Here is a 22,941-nt window from a genome sequence, read left to right as displayed (position 1 = left end):
ATTTGCTTGGGCCATGAAACACAAGCAATAGCCATTAGACCAGTGTAAATCTGTCCTTTGGTCTGTCCTTAGATTTTTGGTTCCAACCTCTGTGTCGCAGAGTGGGTGAACGGATGATTTCCACATGTGTGGTTCCCACCGTGAAGTATGGAGGTGGTTGTGTGATGGTGCTTTGCTGGTGACACTGTCAGGGATTTATTTAGAATTCAAGGCACACTTAACCAGCATGCCTACCACAGCATTCTGCAGTGTTATCCCACCCCATCTGGTTTGCTCTTAGTGGGATTATTATTTGTTTTTCAACAGGGCAATGACCCAACACGCCTTCAGGCTGTGTAAGGGCTATTTGACCAAGAAGGAGAGTGATGGAGTACTGCATCAGATGACCTGGCCTCCACAATCACACAACCTCAAACCAATTGAGATGGTTTGGGATGAGTCTGACCGCAAAATGAAGGAAAAGCAGCCAACAAGCGCTCAGCATATGTGGGAACTCCTTCAAGACTGTTGGAAAAGCATTCAAGGTGAAGCTGGTTGAGAGAATGCCAAGAGTGTGCAAAGCTGTCATCAAGGCAAAGGGTGGCTACTTTGAATAATCTAAAATATATTTATATTTGCTTAACACTTTTGGTTACTACATGATTCCATATGTGTTATTTCATCATTTTGATGTCTTCACTATTATTCTACACTTTAGAAAATTTATAAAATAAAGAAAAACCCTTAAATGAGTTGGTGTGTCCAAACTTTTGACTGGTACTGTATACATCTTACCAGGTCTGCTACTTTGCACAAGCCGTCTGAGAGTTGGTCAAAAGTCTCCACAGTAACAGCTCCAGGAGGGCTGCTGCAGACTTTATCCACCAGCTCCTGTGTGTCCTTCAGAGCCCTTTTTGTGGTCACCTCAAAGCCAGCAGGGGAGCTCAGCTCTGGGACTCCAAACAAGCCCTGTGAAGGTTTTAGGATACCGTTTGACTACATTATGTGGGTTAGAATTTAAAATACTGTTACTAGTCTAGACCAAATACTATGTGAACAGAAAAATCTGACTATTAGTTACTTTTCTTGACTGAAGGACAAAGCAGTGTTTGTAAAAAAACAGTATAGTGACAAGTGCAAATCAAATACAGTAGTGTTAGATAAAACAACAACTAGCTACATCACATAGGCTAAAATACATTTGGGAATACTGTAGTTCCATGACTTGATTATCATACCACATTTTTTTCAAACAACTCAAGTCTTCTGTGAGGTTTGGCATTGAAGGCAGCTCCTACAGGTGACCAAGTGGTGACATTTCTCCTCCATATCGATGGCCATATCCCTCTGTGTTTTACAATGTAAAGCAAACGCTTGCAAGCTGACATGATAATGCACTTACGTTAATTAGCGATCTACAGATGACTTGACTGACTAACCCACTGACTCGGCTAGTACTGTAAACAATGGAGAAATGACTTCGAGGACATGCTAGCTAACGTTAACCAATAATTTAGCTACCAATCCACTTTGAATGATTAGGCTGAAGAATAAAGTTAAGTATTGTACACGCAAAATCCAGATATCTTCAGATGGGTTGATAGCTAACTGTCCAGTGATGAACGTAAAATATGTTTTTAGCAAGCATTTGGTAGAATTTGACAGTCAAGCGAACAGCTTCCACATGTTAGCTAATGATTGGGAAATGCATTTTTGTGCTGAAGAATACTATAAATTGATCAAAATGTATATTGCCACATTTACTTGATCAACTTGGCACTACATTAATATTCCAAAATATGTCTTAATGGTGCGGAATGGTAGGCATAACTATAAATAATTGTTTTGCCTGTAACAGATAGCATAATTTATACCGAAAGTGCTGAAAGATTTATAAAATGGGTTTATGCCTCGTTCATGTCCTGTCGGAAACTTGGGACCTCCGAATTAAAATGAACGTAGGTTATTTGCGTAGAGCTTCACATTGGTTAATTCCGATGGTGTTATCACATATAGTCCTCTTTAAAATAAACGATCTCAGTACTCTTTACTGTGAATTCTGGTGTAAAAAAAAAGAAGCAAAATAACTCTTATCTTTGTATTCACACTGCCCTTGCCTTTGAATGAGGACTCAGATTTTGTACCAGTTCACTTCACCTATTTTGTGGTCTGAGTCCTCTTTGCATTCACATTGCTACTGTATGTTTAGAAAGGACATTCACTCAATGCACTCTGTTTTTTTACAAAGTGCAGGACAAGCCATTCCATCAGAATGCGTTATTAGACAGCTAGATATAACTAAATCAAATCAAATGTATTTATAAAGCCCCTTTTACATCAGCAGATGTCACAAAGTGCTTGTACAGAAACTCAGCCTAAAACCCCAAACAGCATTGCAGATGTAGAAGCACGGTGGCTAGGAACAACTTCTTAGAAAGGCAGGAACCTAGGAAGAAACCTAGAGAGGAACCAGGCTGTGTCTGGTGGAGATTATAAGAGTACATGAAGATAATAGATTGCAAATAAATTAAAATATGATAAATCATTGTAATCAGAAGATACTATTAACATTTACATATTATTGGTAATAATAAATAACAGAAGAATAACTGCAGATTAAATAATGCTGTAAAGGGGCCTCCCGAGTGGCGTAGCGGTCTAAGGAACTGCATTGCAGTGCAAGAGGCGTCACTGTATTACACCTGGCCGTGATCTGAAAACCCAATACGGCAGCGCACAATTGCCCCAGTGTCATCCGCGTTAGGAGAGGTTTTGCCGGGGGAGGCTTTACTTGGCTCATCACACTCTAGCAACTCCTTGTGGCGTGCCGGGCACCTGCAGTCTAATCTCGGTTGTCAGTTATTAAACAGTGTTTCCTCCGACACATTGGTGCGGCTGGCATCGGGGTTAAACCAGCGGGTGTTAAGAAGCGCGGTTTGGCGGGTCATGTTTCGGGGGACGCATGACTCAACCTTCGCCTCCCGAGCCCGTTAGGGAGTTGCAGTGATGAGACAAGATTGAAAAAGGGGGTAAAAAAGAATTATGCTGTAATTGACAATTGTACACCCCATGTAGGCTACTGCCTCTTTAAGAGCTATAATTGATTTGTACTCTGCTGTGATTCTCACCAAATATTTTGGTGTCTTCTCACACTATTCAAAACCTACAATCAAATAAAAGGTTTATGCAGCTTTCTTAGCCTAAAGATCACATATTGTAAATAAATAATCTGAACTTAAAACTCATATTTAAGAATTTCTGTGCATCCTTGACAATCACTAATCAATAGGCCTGTCCAAAAACAGCACCCATATTTTTCTGCCAACCTGCACATCATCAACTTCTCTCTTTTGTGGCACCAATGTGAAAGGGTTTATGGTAGAGGAAACGGTGTTGCAGTCTAGTGATCACCGACAACTACGAGAGAGCCTATAGGGAGGTCGGAGACCTGGCCGTGTGGTGCCAGGACAACAACCTCTCCCTCAATGCGATCAACACAAAGGAGATGATTGTGGACTACAGGAAAAAGAGCACAGAGCACGTCCCCATTCTCATCGACAGGGCTGCAGTGGAGAAGGTTGAGAGCTTCGTGTACCTTGGTGTCCACATCACCAACAAACCAACATGGTCCAAGCACACCAAGACAGTTGTGAAGAGGGCACAACACAACCTATTCCCCCTCAGGAGACTGAAAAGATTTGGCATGGGTCCTCAGATCCTCAAAAGGTTCTACAGCACCATCGAAAGCATGGTTGCATCACTGCCTGGTATGGCAACTGCTCAGCCTCCGACCGCAAGGCACTACAGAGGGTAGTGCGAACGGCCCAGCACATCACTGGGGCCAAGCTTTCTGCCATCCAGGACCTCTATACCAGGCGGTGTCAGAGGAAGGCCTTAAAAATTGTCACTCCAGCCTCCCTAGTCATAGACTGTTCTCTTTGCTACCGCACTGCAAGTGGTACCGGAGCGCCAAGTTTAGGTCCAAGAGGCGTCTAAACAACTTCTACCCCCAAGCCATAAGACTCCTGAACATCTAATCAAATGGCTACCCAGACTATTTGCATTGCCCCCCTCTCTATTGTCATTTATGCATAGTCACCTTAACTCTACCTACATGTACATATTACCTCAACTAACCGGTGTCCCCGCAGTGGCTCTGTATCGGTACCCCCCTGTATATAGTCTTGCTATTGTTATTTCACTGGTGCTCATTAATTACTTGTTACTTTTATCTTATTCTTTTGAAACTGAATTGTTGGTTAGGGGCTCGTAAGTAACCATTTTACCTTCAGGTCTACACCTGTTGTATTTCTGCGCATGTGACTAATAAAATTTGATTTGATAGTTTGTGGTGCAGGAATAATGACAAGCAAACCTGGGGAGCCTTGTGTTCACTTTGTCCCCCCAAAAAAGGGAACACAACTCAGAACACCTCTCGAGATGGTCTCAGTTTGGTTCACTTCAGGGGCTTTTGAGGGGTCTGAGTTCCTATGGACTATTCACACAAAAAAATAAGTGAACCGTACGGAGTTCACAAAAATTGTTAGAAAGGGTCCAAGTGTGAAAACACCCTGATACATCCCAAATGGGTAACTCGGGATCCGACACTGCCGCCTAGATTAGCAAGTCGACATTTCCGAGTTAATAAAAACAAGGCATGAGCCCCAGTAATGTCCAATAATTTATGCTGCGTTCAAATACTAGTTGGAACTAGGAAATGCAGAAAGGTCTTACTTACTGATTCATTGAACGCAGCACATGTATAACTACAACCAGTTAGAAAGTTGAATATTTCCGAGTGTCCTAGTTCCGACTAACACATCAACGCAGCATTATATATTGGTGCGGTCACTTAGTTTTTGAACTACTGCTTCAAATACAATCCACATGGTGGCAAAAGCATTGATCCACACAGCATTAGTGGGATGTATTCAATGTAAAGTGTTAGTCCCATGGGTCATGAGCTGAAATAAAAGATCCCAGCAATGTTCCATAAGCACAAAATGCTTACTATCTGTAATAAAGCCCTTTGTGGGGAAAAACTCATTCTGATTGGCTGTTCCTTGCTCCCCAGTGGATGAGCCACCCACGACTGCACCGCCATGTGAAATCTATAGATTAGGGCCTAATGGAATTTATTTCAATTGACTGATCCTCTTATATGAACTGTAACTCAGCAAAATCTTTGAAGTTGTGTTTATATTTTTGTTCAGTTTAAGGAATGGTTAAGAATGCATTGACATTGATAACACATACAAAGTGAGCCTTAAATTTATGTCTTTATTACAGAGAAAACAAACAGAAAAAACAAAAAACAGCCCTCTTGTACTCCACAACCATACGGGTACCAGTAACATTTTTCTATGAAATCTGTTTGTATCAAAGTGTATGAAAAATATTTAGCAAACATGTCAATGCAAGTAGTCAAGACTGCCGCAACACATAACTAAATTGTGACTGGTAAAAAGTTAAATGCAGTTAAGTTCTCTCCGAAAATAAATGTAATACTGAGAGTACATAACACTAGAATGTCTTCCCAATATGAGAAATCACAGTATTTTGCAATAAGTACTTTTTGGTTTCCTGTACTTGGCAAAAGGGTACCAATTTGTGACATGTGGCAAGACAATGCATTGTAATGACATAACAATGAAATTAATGCTCAAATTTAAACAAGCAATAATTTGCTACAGAGTGATCCTCATAAACCTTTCAAAAGATGCCATTGTCAATCCCATATATTTACACCTCATTCCATGACTAGAATTCACCCCCCCCCCGCCATAAAAAAAATGAAAACAAAGGGGGGTGGGGGGGACTAGGAATTCAAATTTGTACATTTTGGCTCATAGACAAGTCACCTCACAATACAGTAAAGGATAATTCATGTGGATTTACAAAGGAATTGAAGTCAAAGGAGGGTGAAGTGGATTAGTTGTCTCAGTAAGTGTGCTTGGACTGAAACCGCCATCCTGGAAATGTTTGTCCCTACCTACTCTAGCTCCCAAGACTGAATGGCTGAGACTACAGTAAACTTAGTTGACCCCTGAGTTCCTAATGTGAAACTAGTGTATGAAATACCTCTTTACAGTGTTTCTTAGTGCAAGCCAGCAAAATATGCTTGATTAAACAGAGGTATATTAAGATAGCACCCAAGCTGACAATGCTCCCCCGAACAGTTATTTAGCTGGCCAAATCACAAAAGCAGAATGGGAGGTGGTTTGCGCTATATTTTATAAAACTACTCTTTTTTTTTCATAGAAAATATAAATATCCCTGAATGAAACAGATTCACAGCATTTCCTCTTGAAAAAGCTCCAGTGCTACTACCTTTAATGTGGCGATCAAGTGTCTTCAAGGTCTCCAGTTAGTCTCTCTGGCTATGCCTTCATTCGCTGTCGTGATATGTCACCGTTCGTTTGCCACGGTTTCGGGTCTTGATACGCGTTCCACACGCTCCTCTCTGGAATTCTGCATTTGACTGGTCACTGTCTGCATCAGAGGGGTCCCTCCGGTGTTGTCGGGCGGCACCCTTGTCACTGACCCTTGACCTCCTGTTGTGTTTTTTTCTCTTTGGACTGCTCTGGGTCCCTGAGCTGGCAGAGGACTCTTCGTCCTCCTCACTTTCAGAGGCAGAACTGTGGGCACTGCTGCTGCAGCGTTCCTTTCGCTTGCCTTTGTGTTGCTCCAAACGTCTCTTGCCCCTTGGACACTCAACCTCCTCCTCCTCTGACACTTGGTGGGAAGAGGTGTCTTCCTGACTACTACAGTCCTCAGGTTCAGACTTGGATCTAGATTCCTTCTTGGGATACTTGTAGTTGGATCTTTTTGTTTCCCTCTCGCCCTCATCTTCGCAGTAGCTCTTAGCCATGGGCATGCACCGTTTCTTTTCACAAGGGTTGTCTGAGGAGTCTGAGGTGTAAATGCATTTTCTCTTGGAAGAAGACTGTTTTGTAGTAGCTGGGGAAGCTTTTCGGTTGCGTTGATGTCCTTTATCTGAAACAGCATTGCTATTCCCATTCTTACAACTGCCTTGCATCTCTGAGTTCAAGTCCTCCTCAGAGTCTTCATTGATGTATTTCTTTTTTGGTTGGGCTCGAAGGCAAGGCCGCCTGCTAGGGCTATGCTTCTCCTTCCCATCAGAGTCTTCCTCTGAGGAAGCACGCAGTTGTTTTCTCCTTGCTCTCCTGTTGGGTACAACTTCCTCCTCGCTCTCTGAAACAGAGTCATTGTGACTCTGTCTTTTGGGTTTGTTATTGTTTCGCAACTGACGTTTATTGGATTCTCCCTTAGATTCATTATCTGGGTGGTTGCTGTCTTCCTCCTCCTCCTCCTCAGACCTCACTCTTTTTTTGTGAGAGCTTGATCTCTTTGGAGTGTCACTGAGTTCCTCTGATTCGGGGACATCCTGTTTGTGGGTTTGGCTTTTTGATTGCAATTTACTATTTTTCTCAGAGCCGTCAGCATGTTCTTTCTCCACCTTCCTCCCATTTTGGTGAGGGTGCTTTTGAGTATAGTGTTCTCGGTATTCCTCGTCAGAGCTTGCCAGAGGTTTGTGCCGTCTCTTTCTGGAGCCAGACTTCTCTTCCGCCATATAACTGGTAATGCAAGTTCTAATTTTACTCACTGCAGCAGTTGTCAAGCTTCTGGAGGACTTCTGAGACTCAACAGTTTCTTCCTCTTCTTCACCATCAGAGCTCTCCTCCTCAGAAGTACTGTCATGTTTTGTGCTGTGTCCATTTACATGAGACAAATCATCTGAAATAGAGATAAATACAAACATTAACACTACAGCAACAAATGACTGAACTTGGAGATAAGGCAGAGAAAGTAGCAATGACTGAAAGCATCTACAGTATGCCTGTAGCTCTTACCCTTACCATCCGTCTCTGCAGCTTGTCTGGTCGTTCTGCGGCTGCTGGAGTTCTTACGCTCTCCATTCTGATGACAACGAGAGGATGAAGCTTCACTCTCAATACTGTCCTCATTGTTCTCCCAATCACCCAATGAATCCTTGTCTTTTTTAGAACCTAGGGGAAAGAAAGCGTATGTTACCCAACAGTGTTAAATGTTTTTTCAATGAATGCACCCTTTTGTGGCTCTGGTACAGTAGATCCATGAACAATAAAAGTTGATCCAAACCAGTCTAAGCTGACTGTGTGCTCACTCTGTGCTGATGACTGCTCCTCGGATTCAGAGCTGCTCTGGATCACGGTAGTGCGTTTGCTGACTCGGGTCGCATGGCGGCTGCTTTTCCTCCTTTGTTTATCCTCTTCCTCAGAGGCTGAACCATAGTTTTCCTCAGATGCTTCCAGAAGCTTCATCTTGTTGACGGCCGCTCTGGCAGTCTTCCTTTTCATTGTCCTGCGGCCCACATTCTCCTCCTCATCCTCCTCCCTGTAAGTGTCTGTACCCTGGGATGGTGATCTCTCAGATTCACTGCTTAGCCGTCTCTCTCGCCCAGATTTTCTGCTGTGACCATTCATCTGGGCACCCCTCTCTGGACACACACAGAGCAGCAACAACATTTTAAATGGCTAATGATCATATAATAACTAAAACTAAATATCTACTCCCACAGGCAGTTCAGACCTTTAACCACAAGGACAGTTGTCTGTGCATTTTTCTTCATCTGTAAGGGCATTTGCCTGACCACTCCTTGCTCTAGTTACCTCTTCTTTTCCCTGCTCTATGGTGTGATGGTGTTTACCTGGCTGTTTGGCGCGTTTCCTATGGGCAACAGCATTGTTCCTGGTCAGCCTGGTGCTCCTGCTGCTGGTCCTAATTGGGAATTGACGAGACAAAGAGTTTGACAACTTCCCACCGTCCTCACTCTCCTCCCCCTCATTAGAGGACTCTTCCTCGCTCTCGGCAACTGAAATAAAACGTCAAAAACAGGGATTTTATTAGAGTGACAGAGACTAAGGGATGTCTTGCAAACTGCCTTCTACCAGATTTATGTGAAATCCTAACTTTTTTTCTTTGCCCCCTTGTTCCTGGTGACTCTTCTGGTTCCCCTGGTCTCTCTGCTGTGATGGTGCTGTGAGGACCCCGGGCGTTTCTCCTCTTCAGAGTCACTCATAGATAACTCGCTCTCAATCTCAGAGTCTGACCCTGAGGAGGCTTCAGAAGAGCTGTGGCCTGAGCTGTCACTGCTTTGGTTCCTTCTCCTGGTTCTCTCGGTAGCAGACACTTTGGCTGAGGTAGATTTAGTCGTTGACGCCACTTCCACTTTTTCCTGAGTTTTTAGAGCAGCCCTCTTTTGGCTGAAGGGAAAGAACAATATCATTAGTAGTGCTGTAGGTCCTGTGGACCACACAAGTACATTTCCTTAAGCCCAATGAGGTCTGTGGGCAGTAGAAGTGAGGCCTACCTTGTGGTGTTAGTGCTGGGTACAGTAGACTCGTGGTGCTGAAGCTTCTTCCGGAACCTCTGGCTGCGGCGGAGCTTCTCGCTGCTCTTGACGGCAGTTTTGTATTGCGATATGATTGTTCTGATTCGCTCTTCGAAGAATGCAGAGAGCCGCAAAGTCATACTGTAGATCTGGGGACAGAGGAGATACAAATCTGTAGAGCACAGCAACTTGGCATCAGGTCCTAGTACCTAGATTGGTCAGGCTCTGGATTGTCATCAATGTCAAATGAAGATCAACTCAATAGAAGAGTGCTGAATTTCTTACACTGGAATCGCTTGTATGGTTTGGAAATGCAAGAGCGGAAATACCTTTGAGCGTTTGTTTGGCGTGAAGGCTTTAGCGTTGGCAAATATTAGACGTATGTCTTTGCAGAGCTCCATGGGGTTTTCATAGCGGTCCTCCTCAAGGGTCCCCTTCACAGTCCCAAAGTCCATGGGAGTGTCAATGATGCTAAGGTAGTCCTGCAAACAGACACGAGCCACATTAGATCAACAGTTCTGTCAAAGTCAGAGTCATTATTACAGTAGAACTCTGTGTTCTCTTACTGGGTAAGAGGTAGGGTCCACAGGCTTTCTGAAGGGCTCGGAGTCCTCACACTCAAAGACATAGTTCATCAGGCGCTTGCACTGCCCCTTCCAGGAGTCCTGGTCAGGTACAGTCTCCACAGTGCGCTGGGGTGAAGGGAGACTCATACATAAGATATAAGACAACATCCCAGCCACTTCCCTACATTTTTATTGCTGATTTTAAGACGAAGATGTTCTGGTTTTTACATCATCATTCATTACTTACCTGGCGCAGTCTGTGTCCAGAAGAGGGGCCTGGTGCCTCTTCCAGGTCCTGGGAATGAACATTCAAATCAATATCAGTTCAACCCAAAAGTTACACAGCAAGGTATGAATGATTTGATGATCAACCCCGATTTACCTCGTCATCCGAAAAGTCCATGTCTTGAATAGCACTGTAGATCTCCATAATATCTGTACAGCTAGGTCGACTAAGGAAATAAAAAAAACAACATAAGTTGTTAAATACAGATACATTTATCTGTATAAGTTAAGGCTCAATAACACTTGGACAACTCACTTGATAAATTTTAGCAGGACATCTGTGATAAGTTTTGCTGAATGGGCTATCTTGCTCCTTGGCTCATTGAAGGTCCGGGCGTTGTGCACAATGTATCTGGCATCCCAAACTAAAGAGGACAGTCGCCTGTAGAACCTATTTATAAGTCTCAGTCTGATGGTGCTCAGGTCTGTAGGGAAGGCTATCACCGTGCAGTAGGTTGGGTACTGAACTATGTCCACCGGGCCAGAAAATGGGGCTACAATATCTGTAAATAAAAAATAACAAAATCAGAAGTACTGTGAATTTGAAATTCAAAACCTCACTAGCCCATCTAGGAATGGTATACAATCTGAGGTCTGCTGAAGAGGAAATAGTACTAAAATGCAGTGGTGAGGTGAGTGTTCTTACCGACGGTGATGAGTTGCTCAATGCCTGCTATGATGCGTTCACACTCGTTGTCTCTACTCCTCTCACCCCACTCTCCTGTCTGGGGTTTATACATGACCTCTCTCATCTCCTCTGCTGTCACTGGAACCCCTCCACCTACACACTCAGGTTGCTGTGCTGAAGAGCACAGACACACACCATTGTTACCATACTGTCCATACGGTCCTCTGTCCTAGAATGAAACATTTCCAACAACAGAGTCTGTTAAATTACCATCCTCTGGAATAGCTTCCACATCCCAAGGACTTAGCTTCTCCATTTCGCCATTGTCCCATCTGGCAACAAAGCAAAACCAAGCAGGTTAGAAGCATGCAATCCACCGCAGAAGGCATCAACCGTTGCAAGACCATTTTGACTGGTTTCCAACAACGCAGACCCAATCATACATTCTCACCTGACTTTGAAGCACTGGAAATGACTGTCCGGATATTCAAGCTGGTATGGCTCTTGACAAACAATGATCCCAAACCACCAGGCATCATCTATTACAGACCGGAATCTGTCATCTGCAGTGAGGAATAATACCATTTTAGATGGGGGAAATGCAGAAAATATTGCTTCGAAATGTTGACCCATTCATCTCACGCATTATTCTACCTTGAGTAGTTAACTTACTTGGCTGCCAGACTCTACTGCGTGCTTCGTCATAACTCTGACGAAGCACGAGGAAGTCAATCACATCCGGCATGTCATGGTACCTGAGGGGAGGCGTACAGAAGTCCAAAGTTACCAAATGTCTCTGGTAATGTCTGTAAAAACGTACATGTACAGCGGGGAGAACAAGTATTTGTTAACCTGCAAAATCGGCAGTGTTTCCTACTTACAAAGCATGTAGAGGTCTGTAAAAAAATTTGTCATAGGTACACTTCAACTGTGAGAGATGGAATCTAAAACAAAAATTCAGAAAATCACATTGTATGATTTTTAAGTAATTAATTTGCATTTTATTGCATGACATAAGTATTTGATACATCAGAAAAGCAGAATTTAATATTTGGTACAGAAACCTGTGTTTGCAATTACAGAGATCATACGTTTCCTGTAGTTCTTGACCAGGTTTGCACACACTGCAGCAGGGATTTTGGTCCACTCCTCCATACAGACCTTCCCCAGATCCTTCAGGTTTCGGGGCTGTCGCTGGGCAATACAGACTTTCAGTTCCCTCCAAAGATTTTCTGTTGGGTTCAGGTCTGGAGACTGGCTAGGCCACTCCAGGACCTTGAGATGCTCCTTACGGAGCCACTCCTTACGGAGCCACTCCTTAGTTGCCCTGGCTGTGTGTTTCGGGTCGTTGTCATGCTGGAAGACCCAGCCACGACCCATCTTCAATGCTCTCACTGAGGGAAGGAGGTTGTTGGCCAAGATCTCGCGATACATGGCCCCATCCATCCTCCCCTCAACACGGTGCAGTCGTCCTGTCCCGTTTGCAGAAAAGCATCCCCAAAGAAGGATGTTTCCACCTCCATGCTTCACGGCTGGGATGGTGTTCTTGGGGTTGTACTCATCCTTCTTCCTCCAAACACAGCGAGTGGAGTTTAGACCAAAAAGCTCTATTTTTGTCTCATCAGACCACATGACCTTCTCCCATTCCTCCTCTGGGTCATCCAGATGGTAAACTTCAGACGGGCCTGGACATGCGCTGGCTTGAGCAGGGGGACCTTGCGTGCACTGCAGGATTTTAATCCATGACTGTGTGTTACTAATGGTTCTTTGAGACTGTGGTCCCAGCTCTCTTCAGGTCATTGACCAGGTCTTGTCGTGTAGTTCTGGGCTGATCCTTCACCTTCCTCATGATCATTGATGCCCCACAAGGTGAGATCTTGCATGGAGCCACAGACTGAGGGTGATTGACCGTCATCTTGAACTTCTTCCATTTTCTAATAATTGCACCAACAGTTGTTACCTTCTCACCAAGCTGCTTGCCTATTGTCCTGTAGCCCATCCCAGCCTTGTGCAGGTCTACAATTTTATCCCTAATGTCCTTACACAGCTCTCTGGTCTTGGCCATTGTGGAGAGGTTGGAGTTTGTTTGATTGAGTGTGTGGACAGGTGTCTTTTATACAAGTAACGAGTTCAAACAGGTGCAGTTAATACAGGTAATGAGTGGAGAACAGGAGGACTTCTTAAAGAAAAACAAACAAGTCTGTGAGAGCCGGAATTCTTACTGGTTGGAAGGCGATCAAATACTTATGTCATGCAATAAAATGCAAATTAATTACTTAAAAATCATACAATGTGATTTTCTGTTTTAGATTCCATCTCTCACAGTTGAAGTATACCTATTATAAAAATTACAGACCTCTACATGCTTTGTAAGTAGGAAAACCTGCAAAATGGTCAGTGTATCAAATACTTCTTCTCCCCACTGTATCTTCAATGTTAGACACTTTGAAGTGGTTGCATCATTTACTTGACATAAAATGATTTGTCTGTGATTTTGCCCGTGCCATGGTCAATGAGCGTCAGTTTCAGGCGGCACAGTGTCGGAGGGCATACTTCATACTTGATCCCAGTTATTTTAACAAACTCTTGGTCCTGTAGAGAGAAGGAACATTTCAAGTTACTCTTCAACAATGTCCTGTCAGACACAGGCCCTCTCAACACACTAACCCATTTTCTACTGCATCGGTAGAAGAGAGATGTATCTGTTTCCTAGTTTGGAGCAGAGTGGATATGATGTTCTTACTCTCAGCTCCATCTTCCTCCAGGGCTGTTTCTCCATGTTAATGGGGTACAGGTTGTTCCTGTTCACTGCCTCCACATACGCCTCGTGACCCTGGCGGAAATAGATTACCTGAGGGAGAGAGAGGGTAACATTAATTAGACCAGAGGGGGCTGGTGGGGGGAGTTATAGGAGGACAGGCTCATTGAAACAGCTAGAATGGAATTAATGGAAAGGGGTCAAAATTAGTTTCCATATGTTTGATACCGTTCCATTTAATCAATACCTATTGCTCCTCCCACCAGCCTCCTGATTTCAACCCCAAAGATGCACACAACAGTAGGGAAGCCATATGGTCCAGACAGTCACGTACCTCATCCCCCATCTGGGGAACGAAGGGAGACTTCCTGGGAACGACATCAGTGATCCACGTTGAAGGTCTGAACTCGTTGGACACTTCTCTGTTCATCGACGGCCTGGCTTTAGGCCACTGTGATACACATGTACAATTACATAAGATTGATTAATATTCAATAGGGAAGTGAAACTACTTTTTGTCATACGAGAGCAGGATACAAGCATTGACATAAAATATACAGGTTAGTACAGTGGCTAACCTTGGGCATCTTGCTTTTGGGCTTCTTGGATTTCTGCTTGCTAGTCTGAGGAGGTCGTTCTTCCTCGTCACTTTGCTGCTTCTCCTCTTCCTCCGCGTTATCTTCCTCCGAGCTGCTAAGCTGGCGCCGAACTCGTTTCCGTGATGACACGGGAGTGGAGGGCTGCAGGTTAATCCCAGCGTCTGCTGTCCAGTCAGAGTACTCACTGGACGAGTGGCTGTCATGGGCAACATAAGTTATGTTCACATTAAGCCAAGCGAAATGACAATATGACATGTACCCCTTTGCAAGGAATCAAGAGAAGCAAATAGCTTATCTGTACCTTGAACTGTCACTTTTCCATTCCTCTTCCTCATTGGATGAATCCAGTTCACTGCTGTCCATCTCATGGTCCTAGAGTTGGGGAAGGAGATTGCAAGATTGACCTCTTTCACCAATATTCCAAATATCTTGTTATTATTTAATGGACATGTCAAAAGCATATTTCTTATCACACAGGTTTGTAGAATATACCTCAGACGTTGCAGTCTCCTCTCCCTCCTCACAGGAGAAGTCAATGAATTCTTCCACAATCCCATCTTTGCTCTGCTGGAAGACTTTTTGCTTTTTGCGGGACTGTTTTCGTTTGATGCAAGGCACCTCATCTTCAGAATCATCCTGAGGCAGAAGCAAAGCAGAAATGCAGGTATGACGTCAGTATCATTTTAAAATCCCTGTGGTCAGTCATGATTTTTAAATTAATAAATATGTCTACTTACTCTACAACTGCCGTATGTCACACGTCGTTTCTTTGCATTGTATGTGGCAATCTCCTCCTCTCCTTTTGTAATTCGGAAGTCATCCTGGCAACTACAAGATCATTTACACATTTAATTTCAACTTGCATTTCAGGAATAATGTTCCAGAGATTAACCATTTAGGAGCAGACTTGTTTATAAATGACATCCTTTTGTCTTATAACAAACTATATAGATGATCTCCCCCAGTTGTTTGAGGAATAGAGGGATGTCTGTCTCACCTGTACCCGCTGGATGAGAGCTCGGGTACCACCACTCTGCGTCTCCAGGCCTGCAGGTCCCGCTCTGTGGCCATCTGGCTGCGAGGGGCATTCTGGTGCATCTGTCTCACCCCTTCCACCTGCCCACTGCGCCGCAGACCCACGTTAGGGGACGACTGCACCTCAGCTGCACCTCGCTCATTCACTGATGCTGGGTACAGAGAGGAGGGAAGACAACATGACTGCTTGTCTAGGACCCAATCATTAATTTAACCATAAGGGATGAGGGGATATTTTCCATTTCCAATGGAGTCCTTAATCATCAACATGTAGGAATGTGAAGTATTTGAGCATGCCCAAGAGAAATGGTAGTTTATGGAAAGGAAAAGAGAGCTTGGAACATTATCTTGGTACCTCTACGTGGGGTGCTGGGGGCTGGGAATACAGGGGCCTCTGCTGGGGCCTGTGTCCCTGGTCTGCTCTGCCTGTCCTGCTGCTCCTGCAGCTGCCTGATGGCGTCATCCAGAACGCTGCGTCTGGCCGTGGCCTCCTCGTGGTCCGTGGTCAGCTGACTGATGACCTGCTCCATCACCTCGCCATCACCTGAGTTTGACAACATGGACACAGTTAATTTAACATAGTGGGTGGGCAGACTCCCACGGCCATCTGGTCATATTCGGCTTTGGGAGACATAGTCAAATTAACTCAAAGATATGGTCAAAGCAGGAAGACTTGAGATAGTCAAGTAATGAGGTAGTTAACATACTTGTGGCGACATATCCCAGCTGAGGCACCAGGTGTTCGTCTGCAATGTTCTCCCTCCCGGGGACCAGTCGCTGGTATCTGGGTGGGTGGGGGTTCCCATCCACATCCACCAGGAAGGGAGGGGGCATGAGGTGGGGTGCCTGCTGGGTCTGCTCGTCCAACACAAAGCCGTTGGCGTCACGGATCAGTGGCCGATAGTCGGTGTGGAAAAACACCTGATCTGGAAGCTGGACAAAGACAGACAGGCAGTCAATCTCCAACCATTGAATAGAAGACTCTTTCTTATACATAGATGTAGTAGGAGCTGCATCCTTACCTTCTCATATGGCTTGGAGCTCCCAAAGCCGAATATGACCAGATGGCCGTGGGAGTCTGTGCAGGCAAAGCGCTGGCCATCGGGAGTGAACTTGCAGTCAAAAACAGCACCATGACCCTGGCCCTCAATCTGTAGGGCAGACAGAGCAACCAAGATGGAGTTAGTCATAGTTGGAGAGAATGGATGTTACTGTTAAGTCTTCTGTGGTGTGTGGCTCCTCCTCACCATGTTGAAGTAGTGCTGTGTCTTTGTGCCCCGGACGATGTCCCAGATGAAGACATTTCCGTCGTGGCCAGCAGACAGCATGATCCTGGGATCTGAGGGGTGAGGCTCCAGGACAAACACCTCAGCCTCATGGCCCTGTACAGAGCATCACACAGCTGTCAGGTCAACTCACTGTCTGATGCTATATTTAGCTATTTTACCAAGTCATTGACCAAAAATATTTGTGTAACTGTTCCTGAAAAGCATGCTTACAGTGACAAGGGGGAACTGTAGAACTATAATGTCCTCTTGACCAAGGAATCTAGGACTATACTTCAACTATTCTTCATATACAAATACAGTGCATTCGGAAGTATTCAGACCTCTTCACTTTTTCCACATTTTGTTACATGCAGCCTTATTCTGAAATAGGTTGAATAATTTCCCCCCCATCAATCTACACACAATACCCCATAATGACAAAGCTAAAACAGGTTTTTAGAAATAGCTGCAAATGTATTCAAAATAAACTGAAATATCACATTTACATAAGTATTCAGACCCTTTACTCAGCACTTTGTTGAGCGCACTACAAGCTTGGCACACCTGTATTTGGGAGGTTTCTCCCACTTTTCTCTGCAGATCCTCTCAAGCGCTAGCAGGTTGGATGGGGAGCGTCACTGCACAGTTATTTTCAGGTCTCTCCAGAGATGTTCGATCGGGTTCAGGTCCGGGCCAATCAAGGACATTCAAAGACTTGTCCCGAAGCCATTCCTGCATCGTCTTGGCTGTGTGCTTAGGGACATTGTCCTGTTGGAAGGTGAAACCTAGCCCCAGTCTGAGGTCCTGAGTGGGATTTCATCAAGAATCTCTCTGTGCTTTGCTCTGTTCATATTTCCCTCGATCCCGACTAGTCTCCCAGTCCCTGACACAGACGAGAGAATCTTGTTCTGGCAAACTCAAAGCGGGCTGTCATGTGACTTTTACTGAGGAGTGGCTTCCGTCTGGCCTTTTACATAAAGGCCTGATTGGTGGAGTACTGCAGAGATTGTTGTCCTTCTGGAATGTCCATCTCCAAAGAGGAACTCTGTAGCTCTGTCAAAGTGACCATTGGGTTCTTGGTCACCTCCCTGACTAAGGCCCTTCTCACCCGATTGCTCAGTTTGGCTTGAGTGGCCAGCTCTAGGAGGAGTCTTGGTGGTTCCGAACTTCTTCCATTTAAGAATGATGGAGGCCACTGTGTTCTTGGGGACCTTCAATGCTGCAGAAATGTTTTGGTACCCTTCCCCAGATCTGTGCCTCGACACAATCCTGTCTCAAGAGCTCTACGGACAATTTCTTCGAACACATGGCTTGGTTTTTGCTCTGACATGCACTGTCAAATGTGGGACCTTATATATACAGGTGTGTGCCTTTCCAAATAATGTCCTATCAATTGAATTTACCACAGGTGTTCTCCAATCAAGTTTTCCAAAACATCTCAAGGATGATCAATGAAAACAGGATGTGCCTGAGCTCAATTTCAAGTCTCATAGCAAAGGGTCTGAATACTTATGTATACAAGGTATCTGTTTTTAATAAAGTTGCAAAAAAATTCTAAAAACCTGTTTTCGCTTTGTCATTATGGGGTACTGTGTGTAGATTGAGGGAAAAAAGACAACTTCATACATTTTACAATAAGACCGTAACGTAACAAAATGTGGAAAAAGTGAAGGGGCCTGAAGACTTTCCCGAATGCACTGCAGTTGAAGGATGGCAATCTACACTACTAGTGGTTACAGATACAAAATGTCCTCAGTTATCTTTGTGAAACAGAATGTTCAAGAAAATGGAATGTAAGACAATGTGGTTGCTCCTACTTTAAGGATATGTAGCAGCTGGCCCGTGTAGGAGTTCCACACTTTTAGGACATGGTTGTTGACGGCTGTGATTACTGAGTTGTCATGGCGATCCCACGCTACCATGGTGACCTTGGGCTTGAAAAAGCTTTCCTCATTGGTTGTGTGTTCCGCGCTGAGGAGAAAGTCGATATGAAAGGAGGAAAACATAGATACAAGCATGTGTAGGTGTATGTAATGGTGCCGTCAAGCTGTTCATTCCTTACCCTGGTAGAGTGGCGTTCATATTGAGAAGAAGGCTCCTCCACTGCTGACGCGGAGTCAGCCTCCAGATGCGTGCTGTGCCATCTCGACTGCCACTCACAAACCTACAGGACGAGGCAAACCAAGACAATGAACTCTAGACCAGTGGTACAAGGGTCCCTGGGGGTACTTGGCTTATGCACAAGACTTGATAAGACTCATGAGACCATAGGCTTACTGGTCAAATGCAAATGAGGGGGTACTTCAGGGGTACTCCAGGCAGAGCAAAACTCAGTTAGTGATACAGTGAGCGAAAAAGGTTGGGAACCACTGCTCTAGACAATCCTCATGATTCATTATGTTATAAAGTAAAAAAACTGTTGGGCTAAGGTGAGTGCTTCAACTAATCACATTGATCATACCTTTCTCCCGAGTGGCAAAATTGGATGCTGTCGACCTTGTCCTAAAAATGAGAACATATATTGACAACAATGATTAGAATATTACATCAACGTTTTTTGTATTTATTGTAAATTAAAGCTTGAATGGATTTAACGATTTTTTTAAGAAACTCATTATTTTCTTGTGTTCAGCTTTTTGCTGCTATTTGATGGTTTATCTTCAAGGGATCTTACCGTGTGTTCATGAAGCTCTGATATTTTTTCAGGGTTCCCAACTCCCAGGTAATATATTCTGATGACATCATCAGTACTTCCCGTCGCTAAGAACATGCCACCTAAAATGTTTTATAAAACACAAAAATGACTATAAATGTATCCCAATTTGGTCCAGAGTCTCTCTATATCCATGTTAGAGTAGCTTATACTTCTAACAGTCGGTGAGGTAAAAAGCTGGATCAATACATCGGTTGAAAATTGTATCAGCTATGGTGAGTGTAATAGGTACCCTATGATCAATTTGTAGGAATGTATTTAAAGATCCAAAGCATTCTTTTACACAACTGCTATCTTGACATCATTACCTGGACTGAATGATGAGCACACCATCTGAACTCCCGGCCTGGGTCGCTCTGTAAACTTCTGCGGGCGATCACTTTACAAACAGAGTGTAAATGTTTCAGACTTATGATGTGATTTTTAGGATGCAATTATTATCTTGATCAAATTACAAGCAATTGAAACTCACCTGAAATTTATGTTATTGACATCCCACTGCCAAAAGCAGATTGTTGCATCAGTTCCAGTGGACACCAGGTATCTCTTTGAGCCCTTGGCAAATGGTGAGAACTGAGGACAGATGTAATTCACCCAGTTAAATGATGTTCCAGATAAGACAGACTTATGCACCCACATCTATACTGAGAGCAACACACTAGTGGTCCAATGTGAGCTTCTGAAGCAAACCAGGTTAAGTATTTGTATTTATTGATCCCCATTCAGCTACTCTTCCTGGGGTCCAGCAAAATTAAGGGAGTTTTAAATGTTACATTCACAACAGATTTCACAACATTATGTACAAAATGGGATAAAAAGAGATGTGTGCAGTTACCACATTATACTGTTGCATGGTTTTCTACATTTGCAAAACTGTGGACAGCATTAACTTACATACTCTTTGCCCGGCTAACATTAGACAGATAAAAACATAATAAGGGTGTTGGAGGAAGACAGAAGCTCCTACCTGTAGGGAGGTAATGGACCCACTGTGCCCCTGTAGGACAGCCATAGGGGCACAGGTACGAAGGCACCACACTCGGATGGTTTTGTCACAGCTGCCAGCTGCCATCAAGGTATTCTCAAAGCTGACAGCCAGGTCTGAGATCTCAGCAGAATGTCCTCTCAGGGTGGAGTGCAGCCTCCCATCAAACGAAGACCATATTTTCACCAAGCAGTCATCCGAGCCCTTGAAAATAGATTTGATAAGCTAGATAAAGTGATGAGCCTAAAATTATTTCCCCCAAGAACTTGATCTTTATGATGACTCACAGTGAAAATCCTGAGACCGGTTCGATCAAAAGCGATGCAGTAGACTGCAGACAGATGACCCAGAATCCTCCTGTGCATCCGCATGTGCTGATAGTTGCTCACAGGGTTCACAGCGCTGAACCGTTGAGTACCGGTTAGCTCCCTTCCTCTGTACACCTCCACTGTGATGGACAAAACACTATGATTTAGAGTCCAAACATGATAATAACAGAATCATGTTAACAGAAAACAACACATGCGTTGAGTTATAAGCACACATTGCATTTACAGTACCGGCATAAATAGAAAATACTCATGTGTGAAAATGTCAATCTTGTGTCAGAGAATACCAACCTAGATTTGGAGGATCCCTGCAGGTCAAATGCATCTCTGGTGGTCTCCCTCTGTGCAGGGTAGCAAATGATGAGCCTTTCCTCCGAACATTGCCGTAATCTGGAAAAGGTGGAAATAAAAAGGCAATTTAATAATTTAATTTTACAATTCGATTCCAGAAAGAATAGTTGCTGATGTATACATTTTGAATTCACGCTCAAACAAGACATGTAAAGTTGAATACCTTTTGATGTTCTGAGTAAGGACTGCCTCCCGGTTCCCAGTAGGGAATGTATCCCTGGAACACATGATGGCACCTCTTTGTCCAGAATCGGCCCAATCTGCTTACAGATCTGCAGCAAATGGTCAGGTGCAATGTGTCTGTTGGATGCAACCTAGGGGATCAAACAGTGTTGATGAGCAGAATGGCTCATCCAGCTTTCATTGTTACAAGTTAAACCACTATCTATGCTTTGTTCCTCAAGCCATCACAACATTTGTAGGTTGGGTAGCAGTCAAGAGCGTTGGGCCAGTAACCGAAAGGTCGCTGGTTCGAATCCCAGAGCAAACTAGGTGACAAATCTGTTGTTGTGCCCTTGAGCAAGGCACTTAAACCTAATTGCTCTTGTAAATTGCTCTGGCGCATCTGATAAATGACTAAAATGTTAAAAATGTAAACAATGATGACACCAGGAATCACAAAACTACAGTACTGCAACCACATTGTCTATTTATTATTTAGATCAAAGTCTTTGTCTAATATTTCAGTACACTGTCAGCCAGTGGCATTGTAAGAAAGTATACATTTCTTAATTTTTCTAGGGGCAAAAAAAACATAACTAGGGTTCTTCATGTACACCTGATCTCGTTCCACCAGTGTGCTACATTCCTTGTGGGCAGAACGTTTTATGTAAAACACATTCATCAACGGACGAATCACAACACAGGTCACAAGGAAAATAGCGCAACGGCAGCCTTTCTAGGGCGTGGATTGGTCAACAGTGGTGTCCTGACGTAGCCAGAACCACAAGAGTCCCCACCCAATCTGCAATACAACAGATATATTTATAAATGCTATATCAATTTTGTTTCTATACTACAGTGTCAAGCTTTCGACACATACGAAAATACGTAATCCTACATACCGGTAAAAGTAAAAAATCTGTTTATTATGCAACAACAATGTAACAACGATTAAATCTGATTGAACAAAGAGTAAATGGCCCAAGCGTGGTTGTCATTCAACAATAACAGATATTCGACAATGAGTTTACATCTATTGATTATAGACTTACCAAATCTTCGTAAGATCTTGGATGTTCATGTCCTTGCCAGTCTAATCTGCAGGGTAAAAGCTATCCAAAATGGTGCGTATTAGTGTAAATCACAACACTGAAGATGCTAGAAACACTGCCAGAAATTAAGTTAGTAAAAACGTGTGATGTCAAACGAGTGAGGCGGTCAGAGAAGCATTAAAAGTCGTGAGTGAGACAAGTTCTACGTTCCAGTCTAATCGGGATCGCTACATACATCGACTGCAGAACGCCGCTGCTGCCGGAATACACACCTGATATTCTTCTAGTTCGCTCGCTAGAACCTGCAATTGATTAAAACAAATGTGTTTCGAATATGCTGCTTTCATTTACTATTCGCCAAAAATGTGGAATAGTAAGAAAAAGAAATTGTCAATAAGGCACGCCAATTTACCTCAGCCGCTCTCCGACATGGACCCGTTGTCAGAAAACGTGAAATTAGGTAATATAGCTCTGTAAGTGAGTAGCAGAAAATAGTACCACAATTGGATATCAATTAAATCAATCTTTATCTATAATTTAAGCAATGAATTAGGCAACTATATGCGCCTTACCCGATTCAAGGAGCGAAATATTCCGACTTTTGGCCATTGAATCAGCCGTGATTTGGTTGGTGTACAATTGTAAACTAACTTTATGACTAGTGAGAGTATGATATATTTATTTAATTTCGGTTACACTGCTCTGACCCCCTCCACGGTTGCTCCCGCTTTCTAATCAGCCTGTTTTCAGTCGCCATTGGAAGGATGAGGCCTCAGCAATACTAGTTACTTCCGCCACAGCAGAGGAAATAGGGGGTGGGGAACAACTCTTACAATT

At 43.7% G+C, this 22,941-nt stretch overlaps 2 protein-coding genes across 3 annotated transcripts in view; both read right to left on the bottom strand.

Moving 5' to 3' along the window:
- The window catches only part of LOC135553004 (mitochondrial intermediate peptidase-like), a 56,403-nt gene extending 54,723 nt beyond the window's left edge, over nt 1-1,680 (bottom strand). The window contains exons 1-2 of the mRNA XM_064985033.1: nt 1,218-1,680; nt 775-948 (exon numbers count right to left, since the gene is read on the bottom strand). Of these exons, the coding sequence (XP_064841105.1) occupies nt 775-948; nt 1,218-1,367 (324 nt within the window). The 5' untranslated portion in view covers nt 1,368-1,680. The remainder of the gene's footprint in view (nt 1-774; nt 949-1,217) is intronic.
- A 3,559-nt stretch (nt 1,681-5,239) lies between these two features.
- On the bottom strand, nt 5,240-22,892 carry LOC135553003 (bromodomain and WD repeat-containing protein 3-like). Of its 2 annotated transcripts, none has more exons than XM_064985031.1 (41): nt 22,677-22,892; nt 22,517-22,575; nt 22,377-22,406; nt 22,105-22,164; nt 21,054-21,204; nt 20,831-20,929; nt 20,498-20,658; nt 20,193-20,414; nt 19,698-19,798; nt 19,534-19,604; nt 19,187-19,287; nt 18,974-19,014; nt 18,575-18,676; nt 18,330-18,483; nt 16,492-16,626; nt 16,267-16,395; nt 15,952-16,177; nt 15,600-15,788; nt 15,207-15,396; nt 14,947-15,037; nt 14,702-14,845; nt 14,511-14,581; nt 14,189-14,405; nt 13,945-14,061; nt 13,596-13,703; nt 13,320-13,444; nt 11,525-11,607; nt 11,304-11,415; nt 11,123-11,184; nt 10,871-11,026; nt 10,481-10,727; nt 10,322-10,391; nt 10,187-10,234; nt 9,940-10,065; nt 9,703-9,855; nt 9,353-9,522; nt 8,953-9,245; nt 8,690-8,854; nt 8,147-8,479; nt 7,854-8,009; nt 5,240-7,737 (listed from the first exon to the last, which is right to left on the bottom strand). In XM_064985031.1, the coding sequence occupies exons 1-41, from the start codon at nt 22,711-22,713 to the stop codon at nt 6,368-6,370; spliced, it is 6,675 nt and encodes a 2,224-aa protein (XP_064841103.1). In that variant the 5' UTR covers nt 22,714-22,892; the 3' UTR covers nt 5,240-6,367. The 2 variants fall into 2 exon arrangements, with proteins under 2 accessions (XP_064841103.1, XP_064841104.1); XM_064985032.1 differs by having other exon boundaries at nt 7,860-8,009.
- Between the last annotated feature and the right edge of the window lie 49 nt (nt 22,893-22,941).

Source organism: Oncorhynchus masou, chromosome 13 (genome assembly GCF_036934945.1).
Source record: "Oncorhynchus masou masou isolate Uvic2021 chromosome 13, UVic_Omas_1.1, whole genome shotgun sequence".
NCBI lineage: Eukaryota > Metazoa > Chordata > Actinopteri > Salmoniformes > Salmonidae > Oncorhynchus > Oncorhynchus masou.
The sequence above is the reverse complement of the archived record's forward strand: the minus strand, read 5'-3'. Positions and strand labels throughout refer to the sequence as shown.

Coding starts and splice junctions, on each gene's coding strand:
- LOC135553003 (XM_064985031.1), bottom strand. CDS start 22,713: ATGGCCAAAAGTCGGAATATTTCGCTCCTTGAATCGG. Junction 20,659..20,830: donor CAGGGATCCTCCAAATCTAG/GTTGGTATTCTC, acceptor TGTCCATCACAG/TGGAGGTGTACAGAGGAAGG. Junction 10,728..10,870: donor TGAGCAACTCATCACCGTCG/GTAAGAACACTC, acceptor TTTTATTTACAG/ATATTGTAGCCCCATTTTCT.